Source organism: Colius striatus, chromosome 1 (genome assembly GCF_028858725.1).
Source record: "Colius striatus isolate bColStr4 chromosome 1, bColStr4.1.hap1, whole genome shotgun sequence".
In the NCBI taxonomy this organism is placed as follows: Eukaryota; Metazoa; Chordata; class Aves; order Coliiformes; family Coliidae; genus Colius; species Colius striatus.
The window spans coordinates 69,218,436-69,237,869 of record NC_084759.1 but is presented as its reverse complement, the minus strand read 5'-3'; the positions used below and the strand labels follow the sequence as shown (position 1 = coordinate 69,237,869).

Sequence of the window (19,434 nt, the reverse complement as noted above, 5' to 3'; positions counted from 1 at the left end):
ACATGACATAGGAAGTCTTTCTATTAAAAAGCTATGGGGAATTTATTGAAATAAACTACCAGTCTGACAAGATTTCTTTCATTCTTTTTAATGACGATCTATTATTTAGTTGGTTTCAAGCACTACTTTCTGGAGAGCTGCCTTTGTCATTTGCTCTCTGTACATTTTTTTTTTTAAACTGTGGACTGCTTGAAAAAGAAGAAATTTCTCCCCAAGCATACTGTGATCTAGAGTGGGCCAACAGAATTGCAGAGAGGCTGAGGATGGGCAGCACTTCTGGAGATCACTTAGTCCAACTCCCTGCTCAGGATCAGCTAGAGCAAGTTGCTGAGGGATGTGTCCAATCAGGGTCTGAGTGTGAAGTCAGAGACTCCACAATTTCTCTGGCAACTTGCTTTAGTCTTGGACCACTCCCACAATGAAAACTATTTTTCTTATGCTTATATGGAGTTTCCTGTATAAACATGCCAGTCAAATGCATGCTTTTGTTGTTATTGTTGTTCTTTATATTTCTGGTCTTCTCTTCTTAGCTTATTTGTGAAAACAGTGAATGCAACACCTTTGTGTCTCTTATTTTAAAAGAATTCCTTGCCTAAGTTGTTCCCATAGTTCAAAGAGCTCAGTAACATGCCTGGGTAGAAATTAAAGACTCTTCCTTTCCACTGCAAACAAAATTGCTTTACCTTAGAAATTTCCTTTCCTTAGGAAAGTCCCTGGGGGTCCTGGTGGGCACCAAGTTGAGCAAAAGCCAGCAATGTGCCCTTGCTGCAAAGAAGGTGAATGGTATCCTGGGCTGCATGAGGAGGAGTGTTACCAGCAGACTGAGGAAGGTGATCCTTCCCTTCTACTCAGCTCTGGTGAGACCACAGTTGGAGTGCTGGGTGCAATGCTGGGCTCCCCAGTGTAAGACATGAACACACCAGACAGAGTCCAATGAGGGTCTCAACAATGATTAAGAGAGTGAGGCATCACTCCTGTGAAGAAAAGCTGAGAGAACTGAGCCTGTTCAGCCTGCAGAAGGCTCAGAGGGGAACTTATGTGTGTAAGTACCTGAAAGGAGGCTGCAAAGAAGCTGGAGTCAAGCTCTGCTCAGTGACAGGGCCAGAGGCAATGGACACAGACTGAAACATGGGAAGTTACCTCTGAACATCAGGAAACACTTCTTCTACTGCGAGAGTGACAGAGCTCTGTCACAGGCTGCTCAGGGAGATGGTGGAATCTCCATCAATGGAGATACTCAAAACCATCTGGATCGTAGTCCTTGGCAACTGTCCTAGAGGGCCCTGACTGAGCACGGGGGCTGGACCAGATGACCTCCAGAGGTCCCTTCTAACCTCAGACATTCTGTGATGCTGAAATTCCAACCTCATTTTTAACATCAATCTACAGAAGTGTTGTTTCCTCCCTCCTTAAGACAGGAGTAGTTCAGATGCTAGGCCATCTACGAAGCACTCACTACTAGCATAGAAGCAAAAGAGGGGAAAACAATCCATTTTATGCAATCGCAGAATCATTTTATTTGGAAAAGACCTTTAAGATCATCGAGTCCAACCACTAACCTAACACTGCCAAACCCATCACTAAACTGTGTCCCTCAGCACCTCATCTATGAATCTTTTAAATATCTCTAGGGATAGCAACACCCATCTCCTGGTCCAATGCTTAATAATCCTCTTAGTGAAAAAGCACATCTCAATCTCCAGTCTAAATTTTCCCTGGTGCAACCTAAGCCATTTCCTCTTGTCCTGTCATTCATTACTGTAGAGATGAGATCGACCTCCACCTCACTACAACTCCTTTTACAACTTTTAGGTTGTAGAAAGCGATCATGTCTCCCCATTAGCCTCCTCTTCTCTAAACATCCCCAGCTCCCTCAGCCACTCCCCATCCGACTTGTTCTCCAGACCTTTCACCAGCTTCATTGCCCATCTTCTGGACATGCTCCAGCAGTTCCATGTCTTTACAGTGAGAGGCCCAGAACTGAACACAACACTTGAGGTGTGGCCTCACCAGCACCAAGTACAGGTGGACAATCACTTCCCTGGCCCTGCTGGTCATGCTATTTCTGACACAAGCCAGGATGCCATTGGCCTTCTTGGCCTCTGGGCAAGCAGCAAGACTGGCTAACAGACACTCAAGACATCAGTTGAGCCCCTGATCTAGCTTTTTCTTCCTTGAATGGGAGGGAATACCTGTATGTACTGGTACTACTTTCACATAATGCTCAATCACTACTCTATGTGATGCGATGAGGTTTATACTCATAACTCCCACTGAAATGAGTGCTTAGGGGATTTACTTGCATCTGGAAGTAGCAGCATGTAACTACAACCACCACCACTACCACTAATGCTACTACAGTAAATGGGTGCCTTTCTTTTTTACATGCATAAGCCAATCATCAAACATTCAAAGAATACCTCAAATACAGCAATAACACTTCTCCAAGTTTACAGCCCTCAGAATGCCAAGTAACAGATAAAGGTTAAGCCAGAAGTGCCTGCCAGTGTTTAGGTGCCTAAAAATAAACAGGCATGGCCTTCCACATACCAATGTCATGACATGCCATTTTGTCTGCACTTCAGCATGAATGTGTCACAAAGAAGTTGGGCTATTCCAGGGGCAGATCACAGAGCCATTTTATTCAGCATATTTCCTATCTTGTTTTTTGTTCCATTTTACTGTACACAAGATACACAACTACTTGAGTCACCTCTCTTGGCCTGTGCTCTTAGTTATACCAAGGAATCACTTATACCATCAGAATCACAACAGTAAAACAAAAGTACATCTGACGCACTTTTCAAAGTTTTGCCACTTCTTTTTGTTTGTTTGTTTTAATGACAGTGCAGGGAAAGACCTGGCAGGGACATTGGTAATCCAAGATACAGTACCTCAATTAAGAAAATGACAACTTTGCATTTAAAATTAATTCAAGTAAAGCATCCAAATTGGCAATATATTGTAAAAACACTATTCATGCTCTGAGCACTATTAACCAAAAAATATATCAATTCGAAGTACTGTAACATTTGACATAAAATTTTCAAGTAGCAAAATCAGCTAATCTATTATCTTCCTCTTTCTACTCTGCTGTCATTGCAGGTATTTCAAGATATTTCACTTTCACTCTATTTTTCTTAAAAGCCACTAAAACAAGACAAAGGTGGATAATTTCCTTTTTTGTACACAAAAAATGTCATCCTCTTCAGTTTATTTTTTACAATCACATGAAAACACTTTCTGTGATAGCATTTAAGCCTTCAATAAACTTGACTGGTTTTCAGTATAATGGTTTGTCTGAATACCATTGCTAGATACAGTGCACTCACCTAATGAATGTCAGTTTCTCCCATGGCTTCACTATGAAATAACGCTACAGAATCAGAGTTCCATCTCTTTGCTGATACTGAACTACTTGGCACGGGACCTTCTACACATACCACTAGAATTAGTAACATATATTACTTGCCATGGCATTTGCCAAATTGAACTTTCAAGTTTCTCCTCTAGTGTAGCTCCTTATTCTCCAAACTACAACATCCTTCCCAGTCTAGCTGAGATTTGGGAGAGTAATATTTTTACCCACAACAGTGATGCATCCCCACTTGATTTGGGCATCTTGTGTTAAGCAAAGTGCTAGGAACTTTTAAGTTTCTTGACTTTTAAATTGGATTAACTCTACTGACCACTGCCAAAGCAACAAAGCACCAGGTGAGAATTAATGTATTTATCAGCTCCATTAAATAGTTTTTAAGCTTTGATTCTATACTTGTGTGAAGTCCTCAACACATGCAACATACTCAGAGTTTTCACTAAAGCAGCTCTTCCAGATTTCAAACTTGAGGTTTGTGTTTAAATGTAACTCAGAATTAAACTGAGTTTTAACTAATGTAACAGAAAATTAATTTTCCCCTTCATAGAATCGTAGAATCGTTTCAGCTGGAAGAGATCTTTAAGATCAAGCCCAGCCTTTGTCCCAGTCCTGTCAACCACTAGACCATTTCCCTAAGTTCAACATTCACTCATCTCTTAAACATCTCAAGTGACAGTGACTCCACCACCTCCCTGGGCATTTCAATGCCTGACAACCCCTTCAGTGAAGAAATCCCTCCTCATATCCAGCCTGAACCTCCCCTGGCACAATTTGAGTCCACTTCTTCTTCTTCTATTGCTTGTTACTAGGGTGAACAGGCCGACCCCCACCTCGCTACAAGTTCCTTTCAGTTAGCTGTAGAAAGCAATAAGGTCTCCCCTGAGCCTTCTTTTCTCCAGGCTAAACAGTCTCAGATCCCTCAGCCGTTCCTCATATGAGACATGCTCCAAATCCTTTACTAGCTTGGTAGCCCACCTCTGCATCCTCTCCAGCATCTCAATGTCCTTCTTGTAGAGAGGAGCCCAAAACTGGACACAGTATTTGAGGTGCGGCCTCACCACAGCTGAGTACAGGGGAACAATCACCTCCCTACTCCTGCTGACTCCTTTTGCTATTAACAGTTGAGCTATCTGTAGATTTGTGCTCCTACCTAACGCTACTTCTAAACTTCCCTCATTCATCTACTATTAGTTACTTGATTACTTTTGCTGCTCTTTTCTAAAATCCCTCTATTTTTTTTTCAGGCAGTTAAGCACATATAACTGTACAGAATTTTCTAGCAGTTGGCGCATTAAACTAATTTGCCTCCTAAAGGCCGTATTTTCAGTAAGATTCCTTGGTCTTTCACTGTCACTCATGTTTTCTCCCTCTGTTTTCTTCCTAGTTCTGTTCCCTCTCAGATCCTTTGCACATTAATGCTAACAATTATGCATAATTCAGTAGCATTAATAATTTCTATTATGCTAAACCTCATAGGCTCATTTCAGTTTCAGGATCACATCATGCTGCATAAAAATAGAAATCTACTAGCCCAAAGACCTTGGCATTCAATTGAGACAACACGCAACAAACAAGAAGGAAAAAAAGAAAACCTCAGGTCACAGAAAAAGACAAAATGAAAACACAAATATGGGTCTGAAAGTAAAAAAAAAAAACCACACCCAAAACAGGTACGTGCATAGCAAGAGGGTTTTGCATAAGCACTGTTAATAATGCAGTACATCAAAGTGAATTGAAAAGATCACTGGTTTTACTAACTCTCTAACTAGTGAGAGAGAGAATGTAAAGGCCAGCAGAGCAATTTTATGGATCAGCAGTACACAGAGCAATCAATGCATATTCCACAGGACTGAAATGGAGTGATGGTTAATAGATGGTCAAAGCTGCTACTAACGTCCGTGGGGCACATCACAAAAATAAACAATTGGCAATGAGGTCTTGCCACTGTACTCACCCAAAATGCAATTATGTAAGCCAGTAAGAGACAGTTACTGACATAGGAAATTTTCCCCAAGAAAGTCACAGAGCACCCAACAGACTAACTAGAGGTGAACAAGTTGCCCCTGGCCTTGCTTCTTGCTGACACATGTAATGAAATGACAAAGGTTTATTCCAAGATTAGAGATGTGTTCTGAAGATCAGTACTTGACCAATTAAGATGATATTATTTGTTAAAAATAATCCACAATTCCAAATAAAATCCAGGGAGTTTGTGAGATAGAGGTTCTTGCCAGTAGCTTTAAAGATAGAATCTTGATGTGAACAGTCTTTCAAGTCTCACAAAAAATGCAAGTTGAGCGACTAGAATTCAGTTGTCAAATTTGCAGATGAGAAAAATGAGCAAAAAAGCCACAGAGAAGTTGATACAGCATGACAAAAGCAGGAAAAAAAAAAGATTACATCAATGCTTACCAGTAAAAGTACCATTTATATAAGCTATCATTTCTTATTCTTTGAAAGCAGGGACGTTGCCGTTCCCCAACCCATTTCATGCTTTACTGTGTGTTATCAAGTATCACTACTGCTCAATATCCAGACATTGGTTTTGAGCTATGAGACATACTTATTTGAGACACAAACGCCAGCAGCAAGTCCCTTCTGACACTATTGTAGGTACTAGGCCATAAGCCTTTCCCCTGCTCTTCAAGAAAAACATCCTGATGTTTGTACATGTTACTCTCTATATCATTTGCATTCTTTTCACATAGGTTCTACAGACTGGTCAGAACTAGTCTTATCCAAGAGAAGAGCTGGCATTGAATTTTCTTATTTAGTCCTCATTTTCACCACTCCAATAATTAAGCCAAATCAGCAGGGCTCAGCGCAAGTAGATGGGAGAAGACAGAAAGCAGAACATCTGTACAACAGATGAGCAAAATAAGAGATGCATGTATTTGCTAGGCCTCCACACAACCTAATTAATTAAAAAAAAATCTAAATGTATTCATTTCACTTAGGAAAACTACACTTTATGATGGAAAAATGTTCTTCAGAAAACTTTAGAGGGCATTGAATAGCATCAGCATCAAAGACCTTTAAAATCAAGTCCAACCACTAGTCTAACACTAAGCCCACCACTAAACCATGTCCCTCAGCACCTCAGCCACATGTCTTTTAAATATCTCCAGGATGGTGACTCCACCATCTCCCCGGGCAGCCCATTCCAATGCTTAATAACCCTCTCAGTGAAAAAGTTCTTCATCTCCAATCTAAACCTCTCCTTGCACAACTTGAGCCCCCTTCCCCTTTTCCTATCACTCATTACTGGAGAGACCAACCCTTACTTCGCTACAATCTCCTTTCAGGTAGTTGTAGAGAGTGATCATGTCTCCCCTCAGCCTTCTCTTGTCCAGGCTAAATAAGTCCAGTTCCCTCAGCTGCTCCTTGTTAGACTTATTCTCCAGACCCTTTACCAGCTTCATTGCCCATCTCTGGACATGCTCCAGCACCGAAGTGTCCTTCTTGTAGTGACAGGCCCAAAATTGAACACAGGAAATCATATTTAAGAAAAATTAAGGACAAAAAAAAATGCTTCAGGGAAAAAGAAATACTGATCAAACCTATAGCTGCAGCTTGCATTAATGAGAACACAATCTCTTATAATAAAGCCAGAGATGACAAACAGCTGCAGAACCAATATACCACTTCTTAGTTGAGACAGAGAACGAGGACAGCCACAACTGGTGTACAGCATCTTTGTACTTCAACAATGGTGCCTCGCACAGGGACACGCCATGCACACAGATACAGTGTTGTGCTTTGTTCCAGCAGCTACACATCACCGAGAACCAAGGGATGTACAAATGGATGTTGTAAACACAGAAACAATATAATCCTAGCTACTATTCCTGGGATCCAGACAATGGTACTCCCTGCAGAAAAGCACTCTATGCTCACATATGCTGTTCCAAAGTGTGTCTTGAAGTAGGTCTAGAGAAATGCCACTCAGATCCATGAGGTGTGAAGTGAGATAGGAGACTAGATTATAAAGCAGCACTTCTATATACAAACATATTTGAAACTTAACATAAATACCTACAACACCATAGTATTAGCTTCATTAAGGTCTACATCCTCATCTAGCTATGACCAATACTGGCTTAAACAGTAAATTAAATCCCACAAGGACACTGTGCCATACTGTACATGGAAACAAGCATCTGCATCAGTAGAATTCAGGTTACACTCTGAGACAGAAGAGATGCTTAGTGACTCTCAACATCTCAACTGCAATGAATGTAGTGTGTTTTTAATTCTCATTTTGCAGTACAAAAAGGGACAGAGAATGTATTCTTCACACATTTTTCAAATAAAGTCATTTCTAAAATAAACATGCTGCTCAAAGATGTATCAGAATAGGACCTCATATAGTTCTGTAACATTAGTCTAGTTTTACCTCACACTTCCAGCTTGACGTTTTTCTACCAAATCTGTGCTGGTAGGTAATTTCCCAAGAAAACAACTCTTCCATTACTTTTCCACTTCAGTAAAATCAGACATCATACACTTGCTCACTTCCTGTCACTCACTCTGTTGACTGATATGACATGGCTCTGCCATGGAGCCAAGAATCTTAACAGTCCAAGTTCTAGCAACAGCCTCAAAACTCAAGGCTTCCTACATCAGGTGAGGAGACAGGGAAGATGTCAGAGTTCCCTGAGCTCCTGGTTAAGGCCTGGCAACCCTGGGACAGAAGATGGGGTGGGGACCCCATCTTCAGTGGGGATTTTGAGATAGGTAGATGTGTGGGATTTCCTTTCAGAGGGAAGTATAAAGATACAAAAATTGAGTTTTCACACTGAACCTCGGCACAAGGTTTTTCTTAACCTTGCCATTTCCCCCAGAAAGAAAATGCCATGTCTTAAGCAGCTTTAACTAACTCATAATCTGCTAGAAGCAACTGTTTCCCAGCATATAACCAATTACAGGAAGATTCATCGGGATTGTATCTGGATCTTGTTGCCATTAAAACAATACAGTAAATTAAAAAAGAAATTATTTACTGTGACATAAGCATCAAGAGTTTCATGGCTTGAACTGCTACTTCATGGTCCTTGTCCAGAGGCATGGACACAATTCGATCCTAATGGATGTAAAATGACAACAAAAAGAGGTAACATGGTTTGTTCTCCATAAACACATAATTTTGCTACAGCTAGATCATCTACACTAGTAGAGCAGAGATTTATTTTTATTTCAGTAGCTATTTCCTAAGAGACATAAGGCAACTTGATTACTACCAAGTAGTTCCCCAGCCGCTGAAAATTAACAGCATGTTAATATTTAACTGAATTAATCATGCAGTAATATGATATTTTTTTAATAGAGGTAATGTATGCTTTCACTAGAAATCAACTACAATCTACAAATTAAAAGTGACTGACAACTTATTTCTAAGATGTTACTACTGGCGTTTCAGTATGTTAAACAAAGGTAAGCCTCAAATTACAAGCATTATATAATCAGTTTCTCTCATCAACAATAAAGTGCATGTACCTACGTGTTACAGAACCAGAGCATTGCTGGAAAGACAATTAGGACTTCAGTCATAAAGGTACTTCATAGAACAGCAGCAATATTCCTCACCTCTGGAATTCACAGTGTTGTAACTTGGAACACATGCAGACACCTCAGAAGACAGGGGAAATTTTCCTGTCCTATGTCCTTCCTCCTTGGGAAGAGCTCACACTGCTCAGTGTGGCCTACATCTTTAAGGTATATGAAACTCTGGATTTGTTTGTTTTGGGACTAACAGCTTTCTCACTTAATGTATAATTTCTGCACCTCTAGATTCACTTTACTTTGCACCTTCCTTTCCTCACAACCCAGTTGCAACTTGTCTAAGTCCACAAATCCTGAGTTTGAACACTGAAGGGTAAGAGGGAGTGTATAAAAATCCTGCTTGTGGGAAATGGATTGATGGTTACACAATTACATTTCCCATCATTGAGAAAGCATAAAAAGTTTTTAAAATATTACAGATCACTGTGTATTCTGTGTGTAGCTCTTTAGGTTTCTTTTGTTTAGAGGAGAAGGAGTTGTGTTCAGCTTGGGTTTTTTTGACTGGGGAATGGAGTTTGCAATAATCCATTTATATAGCATCCTCTACACAGAGGGAGGTCGCAGTACAGACTGGATTAGTCTTTGAATACCAGCAGCTGGTTATGTAGCTTACAGCAATCTTCTTTTAGACAGAAAGATAAGGGACTACCACATAAAATTGTTTAGAACAGAAGTTAACCTTAGCTGGCCAAGCTTAGTCTGAATAATTAATTCTTAAGATAACAACATTCATCTACTTTTTTGTTCTTTTGAGGATGTGCTATAGGTATTTTTTTACTATTAGCAACTGCCACAACATACAGGTAAGCCTTGCTCCTTTTGCAAAAAGAATATGAAATACCACCACATGCAGGCATCGGTTATGTACTGATTCTGAGGGACTGAGATATCAATCACAGCATTTTGAGCTTTCTTACCCAGATATTGAAAATGCACAGCCCTGTTGGACTAATAGTAGCTGCTGCCCAAATCATTACCAAGGGCAGGATTAAAATAAGTTAAAGGTGCTTCACTTCTTAAACAAGCTGGGATGGTGGAATATAGTAAAAAGGTAGTGTATGTGGTCAGTGTGGTCACAGAAAAAGCTCTAAAAATTACAGCATTTGATGTGACTCGTCCAGGAAAGAGAGCAGGGATCCTTCTTCAAGATTCATACTGACATGGTGGATCAACAGAGAGCCATTCCACATCAGTGTGATACATGGTCAGGATGTGACACAATTCAGTATCTAAAAGGTTAAGCCATTATCAGGAGCAGCAAAAAAACAAAAAGGACCTTTAAACTATGAAATTCCTTGTCATCTATCAAAGATACCAAAAAAAATTCTGGGCCATTCTAGAAGAATGGTGGAGATAACTGACCACAGAGCACGCTAACATCATTTTGTACGTGAACTTAATCAGAAAATTCCAGAGAAACAGAGGGAAATACATCTGCAGACATATGTCTTCATCCACACAGTTGAGCTGGCTGTTTCTGCAGTACTCTAAGTTCCTGTCAGTCAAGAGAGTGGAGAGTCTGATCAACACATCAGACTCTGTGTATACAACTGATGAGACTTAAAAAATAACAAGTAATAATCTATTTACCTTGAATCTGCTAGTAAAGAGATCCATCCTGGAAACAAGTTCTTTTCTGCTATAAATTCCCTGCAGTCCCAGAAGACACTTCAACCGTACTTCAGCTTGCTAGAAGACATAGAGTAGTCAGCTAATAGTAAAAGACATGTATCTTTGACGTCATGCACTATTGGCATTTTTATTATGTAAATAAGAGTTATTTGTGGGTACCCACTGCAGACTATAGAAATATGGCTTCATCCTCTTTATTAGTGATATCACAGAATCACACAATGGTAGGGGTTGAAAAGGACCTCGAGATCATCTAGTCCAACCCCCCTGCTAAAGCAGGTTCACCTAGATCAGGTCACACAGAAACACATCCAGGCACATTCTGAAAACCTCCAGAGAAGGAGACTCCACACCCTCCCTGGGCAGCCTGTGCCAGGGCTTCCTCACAGTAAAATAGTTTTTCCTTATGTTTAAATGGAACTTTTTGTGTTACAGCTTCTTTCCATTACCCCTTGTCCTGTCACCGGAGTCAACAGAAAAAAGTGCCACCCCATCCTCTTCACATCCACCTTTTAAATATCTGTAAGTATTAATGAGGTCTCCCCTTAGTCTTCTCTTGTCCAGGCTGAACAGCCCCAGTTCCCGCAGCCTTTCCTCATAAGAAAGTTGCTCCAGTCCCCTGATCATCTTAGTGGACTCTCTCCAGAAGTTCCCTGTCCCTCTTGAGCTGGGGAGCCCAAAACTGGACACAATACAATCCGCACTCCTTCCATACATCAGACTTTGCCTGCTTTCTTTCAATTTGACTGGGACAATTGCTAAACACAGACAAGAACTCCAAGAAATTCTGAGGATTCCCAGATGAAGAGGTACACCTTAGAAATGCATTGGCTTATTATTGTGGGTTCTTACAGCCACGGAGTTAAGTGTTATGCCTTCTCCCTAATTCTGTTTTACACCAGAATGCTGTATTTTAAGCATTCTAAGAAAAGAGTTGCTTCGAATTTGGCCTAATTAGTTAATTTAGGCAAAACATATTTATCCCTGCTAGGTGTTATTTCCCATTATTAGTACTGCTACTTCACACAGATGCCTCAAAGAAGTCTTCTCATTTTCCAGCTTTTAAATTCTCATGCATATTGCTACACCTTTCAAATGACAAAGCTTTACACCTCATTAGGAAAGTCATTCTGAGGATCTAACATAGAAAAAATCACTGTGTTCTGTAAATTTACAATGATAAAGATATCAGAGACACTTCAACGAACTTCAGGCTTTGAATCAGTCTCTTTATATTTCTTCCTTAATTCCTCTTGCTAACAATAGCAGTTAGAATAATCAAGGAAAGCCAAGAAAGGAGAGACCACCTACACATGGGCTATCCATTACTACAAGTTCCTGTTCACCTGCTTAGATGGAAAGTGACACCCCATAGCAGGCTTTGACAAACAGTTTTGCATAAGACCTCTTTTTGCTAGGAACACAAAATGAAAGATCAGCAGGCAACAATAAGTAACTGCTCTCTAGTCTGCCCATGACACACCAGCAGTACACTATATATTGGGCTTTGAAATTAAAGGCCTTGTCTGAGAAAGATCTGCCCATACCTGCTGCTTCCTACAGCCACAAAGGCTTCTACAGCACAGAACTTGCTCACAAACAGTCCCAGCTTGGTACCCATCACTGCATACTGGCACTTCAAGTGCCCTCAGTAGTTTATCTCACGGCTTTGCTTGTAAACAAGGACTGCATTTGTGCTTGAAGATAAGAGAGAAAAAAAGAGGAAAAAAGTTTTGTTGTGGTTTGCTAAATAGTCACATAGCCCTTGGCAGCCAGGTAGTAATATCATTTGCATTTGTCAGTTAGGTGGCATTCAAGTGTAGGTCTGCAGACATAAAGTTGAATATTAAACTACACCACCAGCCTTCTGAGGCATCCTGTTCCCACCTAGAAGATCTCAGTCAGAACCCTATATGTATATCTTTAAGTGCTGAGAAAATTAGTAACTATGTACAAATACCTACTTTTACTATGGCTGCTTCTACTGTTTTCCTGTGTTTTCAGCAGTGTTCTCTACTTCTCAATCACCTCTTCTTTTCTGGATTCATCACTACTCATAGCTTCTTGATGATTCAAAATTCCTTCACATCCTTCTGAAGCTATTTCACTGCCTACCTCCAAGCTCCTTTTGACAGTAAGGCAGGCAAGTACAAACATCCCCTTGTCATTCTAATCTTGACCAAAAAAAACTGTCTCATCTTTCAAAGCTGTGACGGAGCGAAAGGGAATTATCCGAGCACATTTTCAGGCTACTCTGAACACATGCTGTTCCCCAGTTGTATCATAGTATATTTTGACCCTGACCTGCAAACAGACTGGTAGAAAACATCAGTAAGACAGTGGGCAGCTCTAGTGACCTCAGAGAGCTCCACACGGGCTCCAGCACTGCCAAGACACATTCAGTTATGACATTTCAGCTTCACCGTTATGAGATGGGACCATTCAAGAAGATCTACAAATATAGGCCGGGACTTTGAGGGTTTGATGTGGCCATTGGGTCATTTTTCTTTTCTCCAAACAATAAATTGGGAAAACTAGGTCTACTTCTGAATTACTCCTAAAGAGCAAAGACAATGCAGCTTATCTGTCCTGTCAAGTTAAGCAGCCTTTAAAACTGCTCTCCCACATCCCCCACAAAGAGAAAAAAACAGTACATATGCACAGAGATGACCTGTGGAGCAGAAAACCATGTTAACACAACCATTTGAAGAAAGACGTATTTCAGAGGTATAGCCATAACCATGGGGTGAGTTTCTATAGCCATGTTGAATGGGTAGCAACATTAAAAACCCTTTAAATTTCCTGAAATTTGACCAGAGGATCACACAGTCATGACACAGAGGTTCAACAGCAAATCCCCATCTCCACAGGATTTCTTTAGATGTTTTTCATAGTCTAATAAAAAAAATCTTAACCTGCCCTGAAGTTCCAGACAAAGGTAGTCTAACATGGTAGAAAGTGCCTAGTGTATATCTCTATTGTCTTTGCCTTCCTGTCTGCTGGTTCTGCTTTTCACTTTTGCCATCTTTAATCCCCATTGTCATGTTCTTTCAACATCTGCTGCTCAGAACAGCACTGATTTGATTAGATCTGGATGCTGTACTTTCCCTTGGAAGAACATTAATGCTTCTGAGCACAAGTTAGGTGTCTGGGTTTCGAAACTGGTGAAACCATTTATGAAACCAGTAAGTGACCGGGCTCACAAACGACATTTTTCAACCGCACACTGCCCTCAGATTTAGTATCAGCTGTTGCTTAGTCTCTCAAAAAATGAAAAGTTTCATTATTTCTAGCAGATGAACATAAACTTCTCAGAAATATATCTCTATAGCACTGCTCCACAACTCTTACTGGGCCAATAAGAGACCTTCATATGCAATTTTGAGCAGATTACCACAGAATATGGAGCATCTTCTTGCACCTTGGAAATAAGATTTTGCATTAAAAAGTAATGTTTCATGTCAGAGTATAATGGTAAAATGGTGTCTCATGAGGAAGATGGAATGTTTATATTAAAATAGAAGACTTTCGAGACAAAATGTTAATGTTATTCTTACTTCCCCCTCCTCTCTCCACTTTAAAGCCTCCCAAATGACTTAAATTCATCTCTGTTTGCAGCACTGTAGATTTCCTGGCCAGCTTTTCCCCACCTTTGGAATACTTTTGTGGTGGTTCTACTCTGAAGTCTAAATTATTTGGCAAACTTCTCTACGTGACATACTAAAAGAAAATTGGCTCTGGGAGATATCAGCCTCCTGCCGCCCACCCCCAATAAGATGGGATGGAAATGCTTATTAAGGAGGAGTCATGGGAAATAACATTCAGATGTATATAAAAGCACTGCCATCCTCTGCTGCTGCCAAAAATGCCCAGCACTCCTTTTGGATTTGGGCAATTTAACGCTGACTGCAAATCACAAAGCATTGCCAGGACTGCAAACACCAGTAGTGGGACACTACCACACCTCAGCCTAATGGGGAATAGGGAAGACTTCTCACTTTATCTCACTCTGCCTGCATCTGAATTGCTTATAATAAGCTTTAGAAAAACAATCCTATCCAGTCTTCAATAAGCAATACTGCATGAGCTACGTGTATTAATCTGAGATACCAGCTGTTGATTTTCACTGCACAGCATTGGGAATGAAGACACATCATCTTCAAAATTACTTTTCCTTTTGAGAATTCTCCCAACTGAACATATCCTAAAAAGATAGTCTGATCAGATAAAATTTATGCAGGAAAAGACAACAGTTGTTGATAGATTTGTTCTAAAAATCCAAATACTACCTTTACGCTAATGGTCCAACACAGTGAAGACAGAGGCTTTGTGCTCCCCCTCCTGGCTTTCTTATAAAATACAATTTTATTCCTTAAAGTTGACACAAAACTGAGGATGTCTCAGAATTTATACAGAAGCCATATCCACTTTTAAAAGGTGGACTGTAGAAGTACCTACCATGTGCTTATTTTGGTAATTAGCTACTCACAATAAATATTCCTATTGTCCTAAAAATCTCTCAAGTGTTTTAGAAGCACGAGGACAAGCATTTCTTTGACTTACAGTTTTCTTGCATTTTTTTGTTTCATTTTGGTTGGGGCTTTGGTAGGTTTTTAAACCTACCAAGTTTTTAAATGTAACCATCAAAACGAGAAAATCAGAATCTGAGTCAGCATTTAACACTGCATGGGGGTTGAACTGCTGAAGAGCAGCTCTGCAGAGAGAGGACCTGGGAGTCCTGATTGATAATAAGCTAAATATGAGCCAGCAATGTGCCCTCATAGTCAAGAAGGCCAATGGCATCCTGGGATGCATCAAGAAGAGTGTGGCCAGCAGGTCAAGGGAGGTTCTGCTCCCTCTCTACTCTGCCCTGGTGAGGCCTCATCTGGAATCCTGTGTCCAGTTCTGGGTTCCTCAGCTCAAGAGGGACAGGGAAGTGCTGTAGAGAGTCCAGCGCAGGGCCACCAGGATGATCAGCAGAATGGAACATCTTTCATATGAGGAAAGGCTGCAGGAACTGGGGCTGTTTAGTCTGGAGGAGACTGAGAGGAGATGTTATTAACATTTATAAATATCTAAAGGGTGGGTGTCAGGAGGTTGGGACAGCCCTTTTTTCTATAGTAGCTAGCAACAGGACAAGGGGTAAAGGGATGAAGGTGGAACACAAAGAGTTCCATTTAAACATAAGAAAAAACTATTTCACTGTTCAGGTGAGGGAGCCCTGGCACAGGCTGCCCAGGGGGGTTGTGGAGTCTCCTTCCTTGGAGGTCTTCAAGACCTGCCTAGACATGTTCCTATGCGACCTGATCTAGGTGACCCTGCTTCTGCAGGGGGGTTAGACTAGATGATCTCTAAAGGTCCCTTCCAACTCCTACCATTCTATGATTCTATGTACTGAAAGGATATGGGCCATTTTACAATTCAATAATAGCTCCCCACTCAGTAACATATAAAAGTTACTACACACACAGGTGGGACACAGTACTATAGAACCAGGAAAAACATTCTCTGTCTAGTGGTTGATAGGGCTGGGACAAAGGCTGGACTCAATAATCTTAAAGGTCTCTTCCAACTGAAATGATTCTATGATTCTAGTGCTACAATAGCTTTAAAAATAAAATCTGAAATGAGGAAGAAAGTTTTGGGGTTTCTTCATACTACCATGGTCTTAAATATCTGTTCTCAAGAACTTAAACATTAGGATCCTTTTCAGAGGTTTTGGTTGTTTTTTTAATACATTTGTAAATGTTTCCCATCTACTGTCCCCAGTAAGGAAAATTAAAACTTTACCTTATCATACAGCATCCACCCAATGTACTTTAAATAGCTATCATTTAAAAAAACATCTGGGTATGTTTTAATCCAGCTGCCAATTTCTTCAATGCAAGCTGCTCGGATCTCAGGGATCACATCGCTGTGAAATTATAAAAATCACAATATTAATACCTTTAAAATACCTAATATATATTAATTATATTATCATATATATATTATATAATGTATATTATATAACACTTATTTTTGGGAATTGCAAAAGCAAGTACAATCCAAAATATTACAGGCATCTTCATATACTTTCAGATAAGTTTCATGCAATAATTATTATGACATTCTGGACACCTTCTCACAAACCAGTCACAAATCACAAACGCACTGCTCTATACCCAGCAGGAAAAACCTCAAGAAACATACTGAAGAGAAAGGTTTCCATAAGCTCATATTCTTCAAAATAATATAACTGCTACACTTCCCTTGATGCCATCAGTGCCTCTAGGATGTTGAACTTGATTCTGGTATCTGGACAATCTAAGCAGCATTTTGTTAGGAAGGCAGATACACATCACAGCTTCATTTTCATTCTTACCGGTAACGGTTTAGAAACGTCCCTTTGAAAATAGCATTTGTCATGTGCTGTATCTCTAGAAGTTTATGCTCATACTGAAATACAAAGAGATCTGAATGTTAATATTGGTCCCACAATTCACTACGTGTGGAAAAATTTGCATTAGTGCACTTACAATACTACTGTGGTGGGAATTGCTAGTGTTTACAAACAGCACCAACATAAAGTGAGTGGTCAGTATCTACAGGAGCAATTGACCTTTTCGTAGTTACATTCTGATCTTATTAATATTTACAAATATCTAAGTGGTGGTTTTCAGGAGGTTGGGGCATCACTTCTGTTGTATCTGGTGACAGGACAAGGGGTAATGGGATGAAGCTGAAACACAAAAAGTTCAACTTACATGTAAGAAAAAACTATTTCACTATTCAGGTGAGGGAGCCCTGGCACAGGCTGTCCAGGGAGTACGTTGAATCTCCTTCCTTGCAGGTCTTCAAGACCCACGTGGATGCATTCCTGTGTGACCTGATCTAGGTGGACCTGCTTCTGCAGGGGGGTTGGACTAGATGATCTCTAAAGGTCCTTTCCAACTCCTACCATTCTATTATTCTATGAAAAGCCTTTTTTCCACAGCAATACATGTACTTGACGAGCCAAAGGGAAAACTAAGGTAGTTACTACCTTAGTCATTTTATATCACTTAATCTAGCCAGTCTCAACTGCTCTGCACCACACATTAGATAAAGAATATAAACCTCAAAGAAGTGTAGTGACCCAAAAGCAAGCTGTCAGCAGTTGTCAGCAATCCCCCTTTTTATATCTTCACACATCTCCAATACAAGACACCTGCCTAACCTCTTTCCTTTTTCTCTCTAGCTGGTCAAGTCTGTAATTGGTCCTCTTGCCACTTATCCTCTTCTTCTCCACCTCGTATAACCTTTGAGCATTGTGCTTGTTGACATCAAGGTTCAGATGTACGCTTACAACCGCTGTCAGAAGTTTCATTGCTAAAAAAGAAACAAACCCAATGTATTTAGCTTAACTGAGAAATATGTACCATTCACCACTATACCACAAAAAGCATCTGGCTAACCATACCCAGTTTATTATCCAAAACACGAACACTACTAGATTATAGTAATTTGTTTTAAAATACAGCGATTATTTTAAAAGCAGATAATGACCAAAAAAAGAGAAAATACTGTGATATTACTGGTGATTTACAATTTTTGGCCAGAGTTCTTGGCAGAGTCCTAGTCAGAGAAGTAATGCACTGGGTATCTCTCTTCTTCTTTTATGTCATTTTTATTTTTCTCCAGAAGAATCTAGAGTTCTGGAACAGGTGATTTTCAGTAATAATTAAAAAAAAACCCCAACAGTAAAGCTGACCTATGAAAGGTAGGGAATCTATTTTACTTGAATTGACAAAAATTCACATTCCTCTGGAGATCACTAGATGGTTTGCAAAGATTTCAAAGGGGGTTTTTTTGAGCCTTCAATGCAAACAGTATATTTTAAAACAAATTATACTTTAAGTGCTCTTTATGTGGCAAAGAGGCTATTTACTGGCTTTGTGAAAAGAAAAAAAAGACAACAGTTTTAGTATGATTATGCTGCATAAAACAATAATGTGTAACAAGCAATATACTTTCTTTTTAGCACAGGTACCACAAGAAGAGCAGCTCTCCAAGGCCAACTTTTTAAAGTGAAGCATTTAACGCAACCTCATGACATTAATTAGCAGAGGAAAATAACAAAATAGAAAAGTGACTGTGAAAAATCAGTTTCTGAAAAAAGGAATCAGAACACAGTAATACAATTCTAAAGTTAGCAATGTCAGGCATTAAAGAAAGTTGCTTTAGAAAGAAAAGATGGTTTAGATCTATCATATCCAAAGCATCTAAATTCCATTCAGATACATGTTGGATCAAATAATGTATATTACAGTAACATATGTTAAGAGGAAGGCACTGTCAATGCATATGAGAACAACCATTCCAATAAAGAAAGCTTTTAAATTCAATTCTGAGTTTTTGTACACAAGTCAAGAAAACTCATGATCTACAGCAACTCTGTGAGTTCTTTTACCTGCCAAAGTGCTTGTGTGCCTAAATGCTCTGACCATGGAGTCCGCTAAGCCTGTGAGCAGCGAGATGATAGTGTCCATCAAGTAGCTATCATACAGGATGCTGCACTGGCACTGTTGGACAAGCACTGCAATAAATTCACAGAAATTGGCCTTAAACTTCTTCCAATAGGGTCCTGTTCTGATCAGTGGGTAGTCTTCATTGTCCTGAACAAGAAAGGTCAAGAGAAAACACACCAATTAGTTTTGTTTGTGCATGCCATTTCCACCTCTCCCACTGATTATCAGAGACAGTTTTGCTGACAGTCAGCTTCACCTCAGCCCTTCCATAACTTTTTTACGGCCACTACCCAGAAAAAGAGAGAAACAAGCTTCATTAGAGCTACACCTTCATGATAGCTCACTTCCGAACGCAATGTATGTAAGGTAGTTGTG

At 39.9% G+C, this 19,434-nt stretch overlaps 1 protein-coding gene across 5 annotated transcripts in view; it reads right to left on the bottom strand.

Moving 5' to 3' along the window:
* The window catches only part of LOC104563650 (cohesin subunit SA-2-like), a 69,007-nt gene that overhangs the window by 31,791 nt on the left and 17,782 nt on the right, over window positions 1–19,434 (bottom strand). For all 5 annotated transcript variants that reach the window (XM_061998331.1, XM_061998364.1, XM_061998348.1 and 2 more), the window contains 6 exons: window positions 19,002–19,206; window positions 17,769–17,920; window positions 16,935–17,008; window positions 16,361–16,484; window positions 10,529–10,627; window positions 8,380–8,459 (listed from right to left, as the gene is read on the bottom strand). In XM_061998331.1, the coding sequence (XP_061854315.1) occupies window positions 8,380–8,459; window positions 10,529–10,627; window positions 16,361–16,484; window positions 16,935–17,008; window positions 17,769–17,920; window positions 19,002–19,206 (734 nt within the window). The remainder of the gene's footprint in view (window positions 1–8,379; window positions 8,460–10,528; window positions 10,628–16,360; window positions 16,485–16,934; window positions 17,009–17,768; window positions 17,921–19,001; window positions 19,207–19,434) is intronic.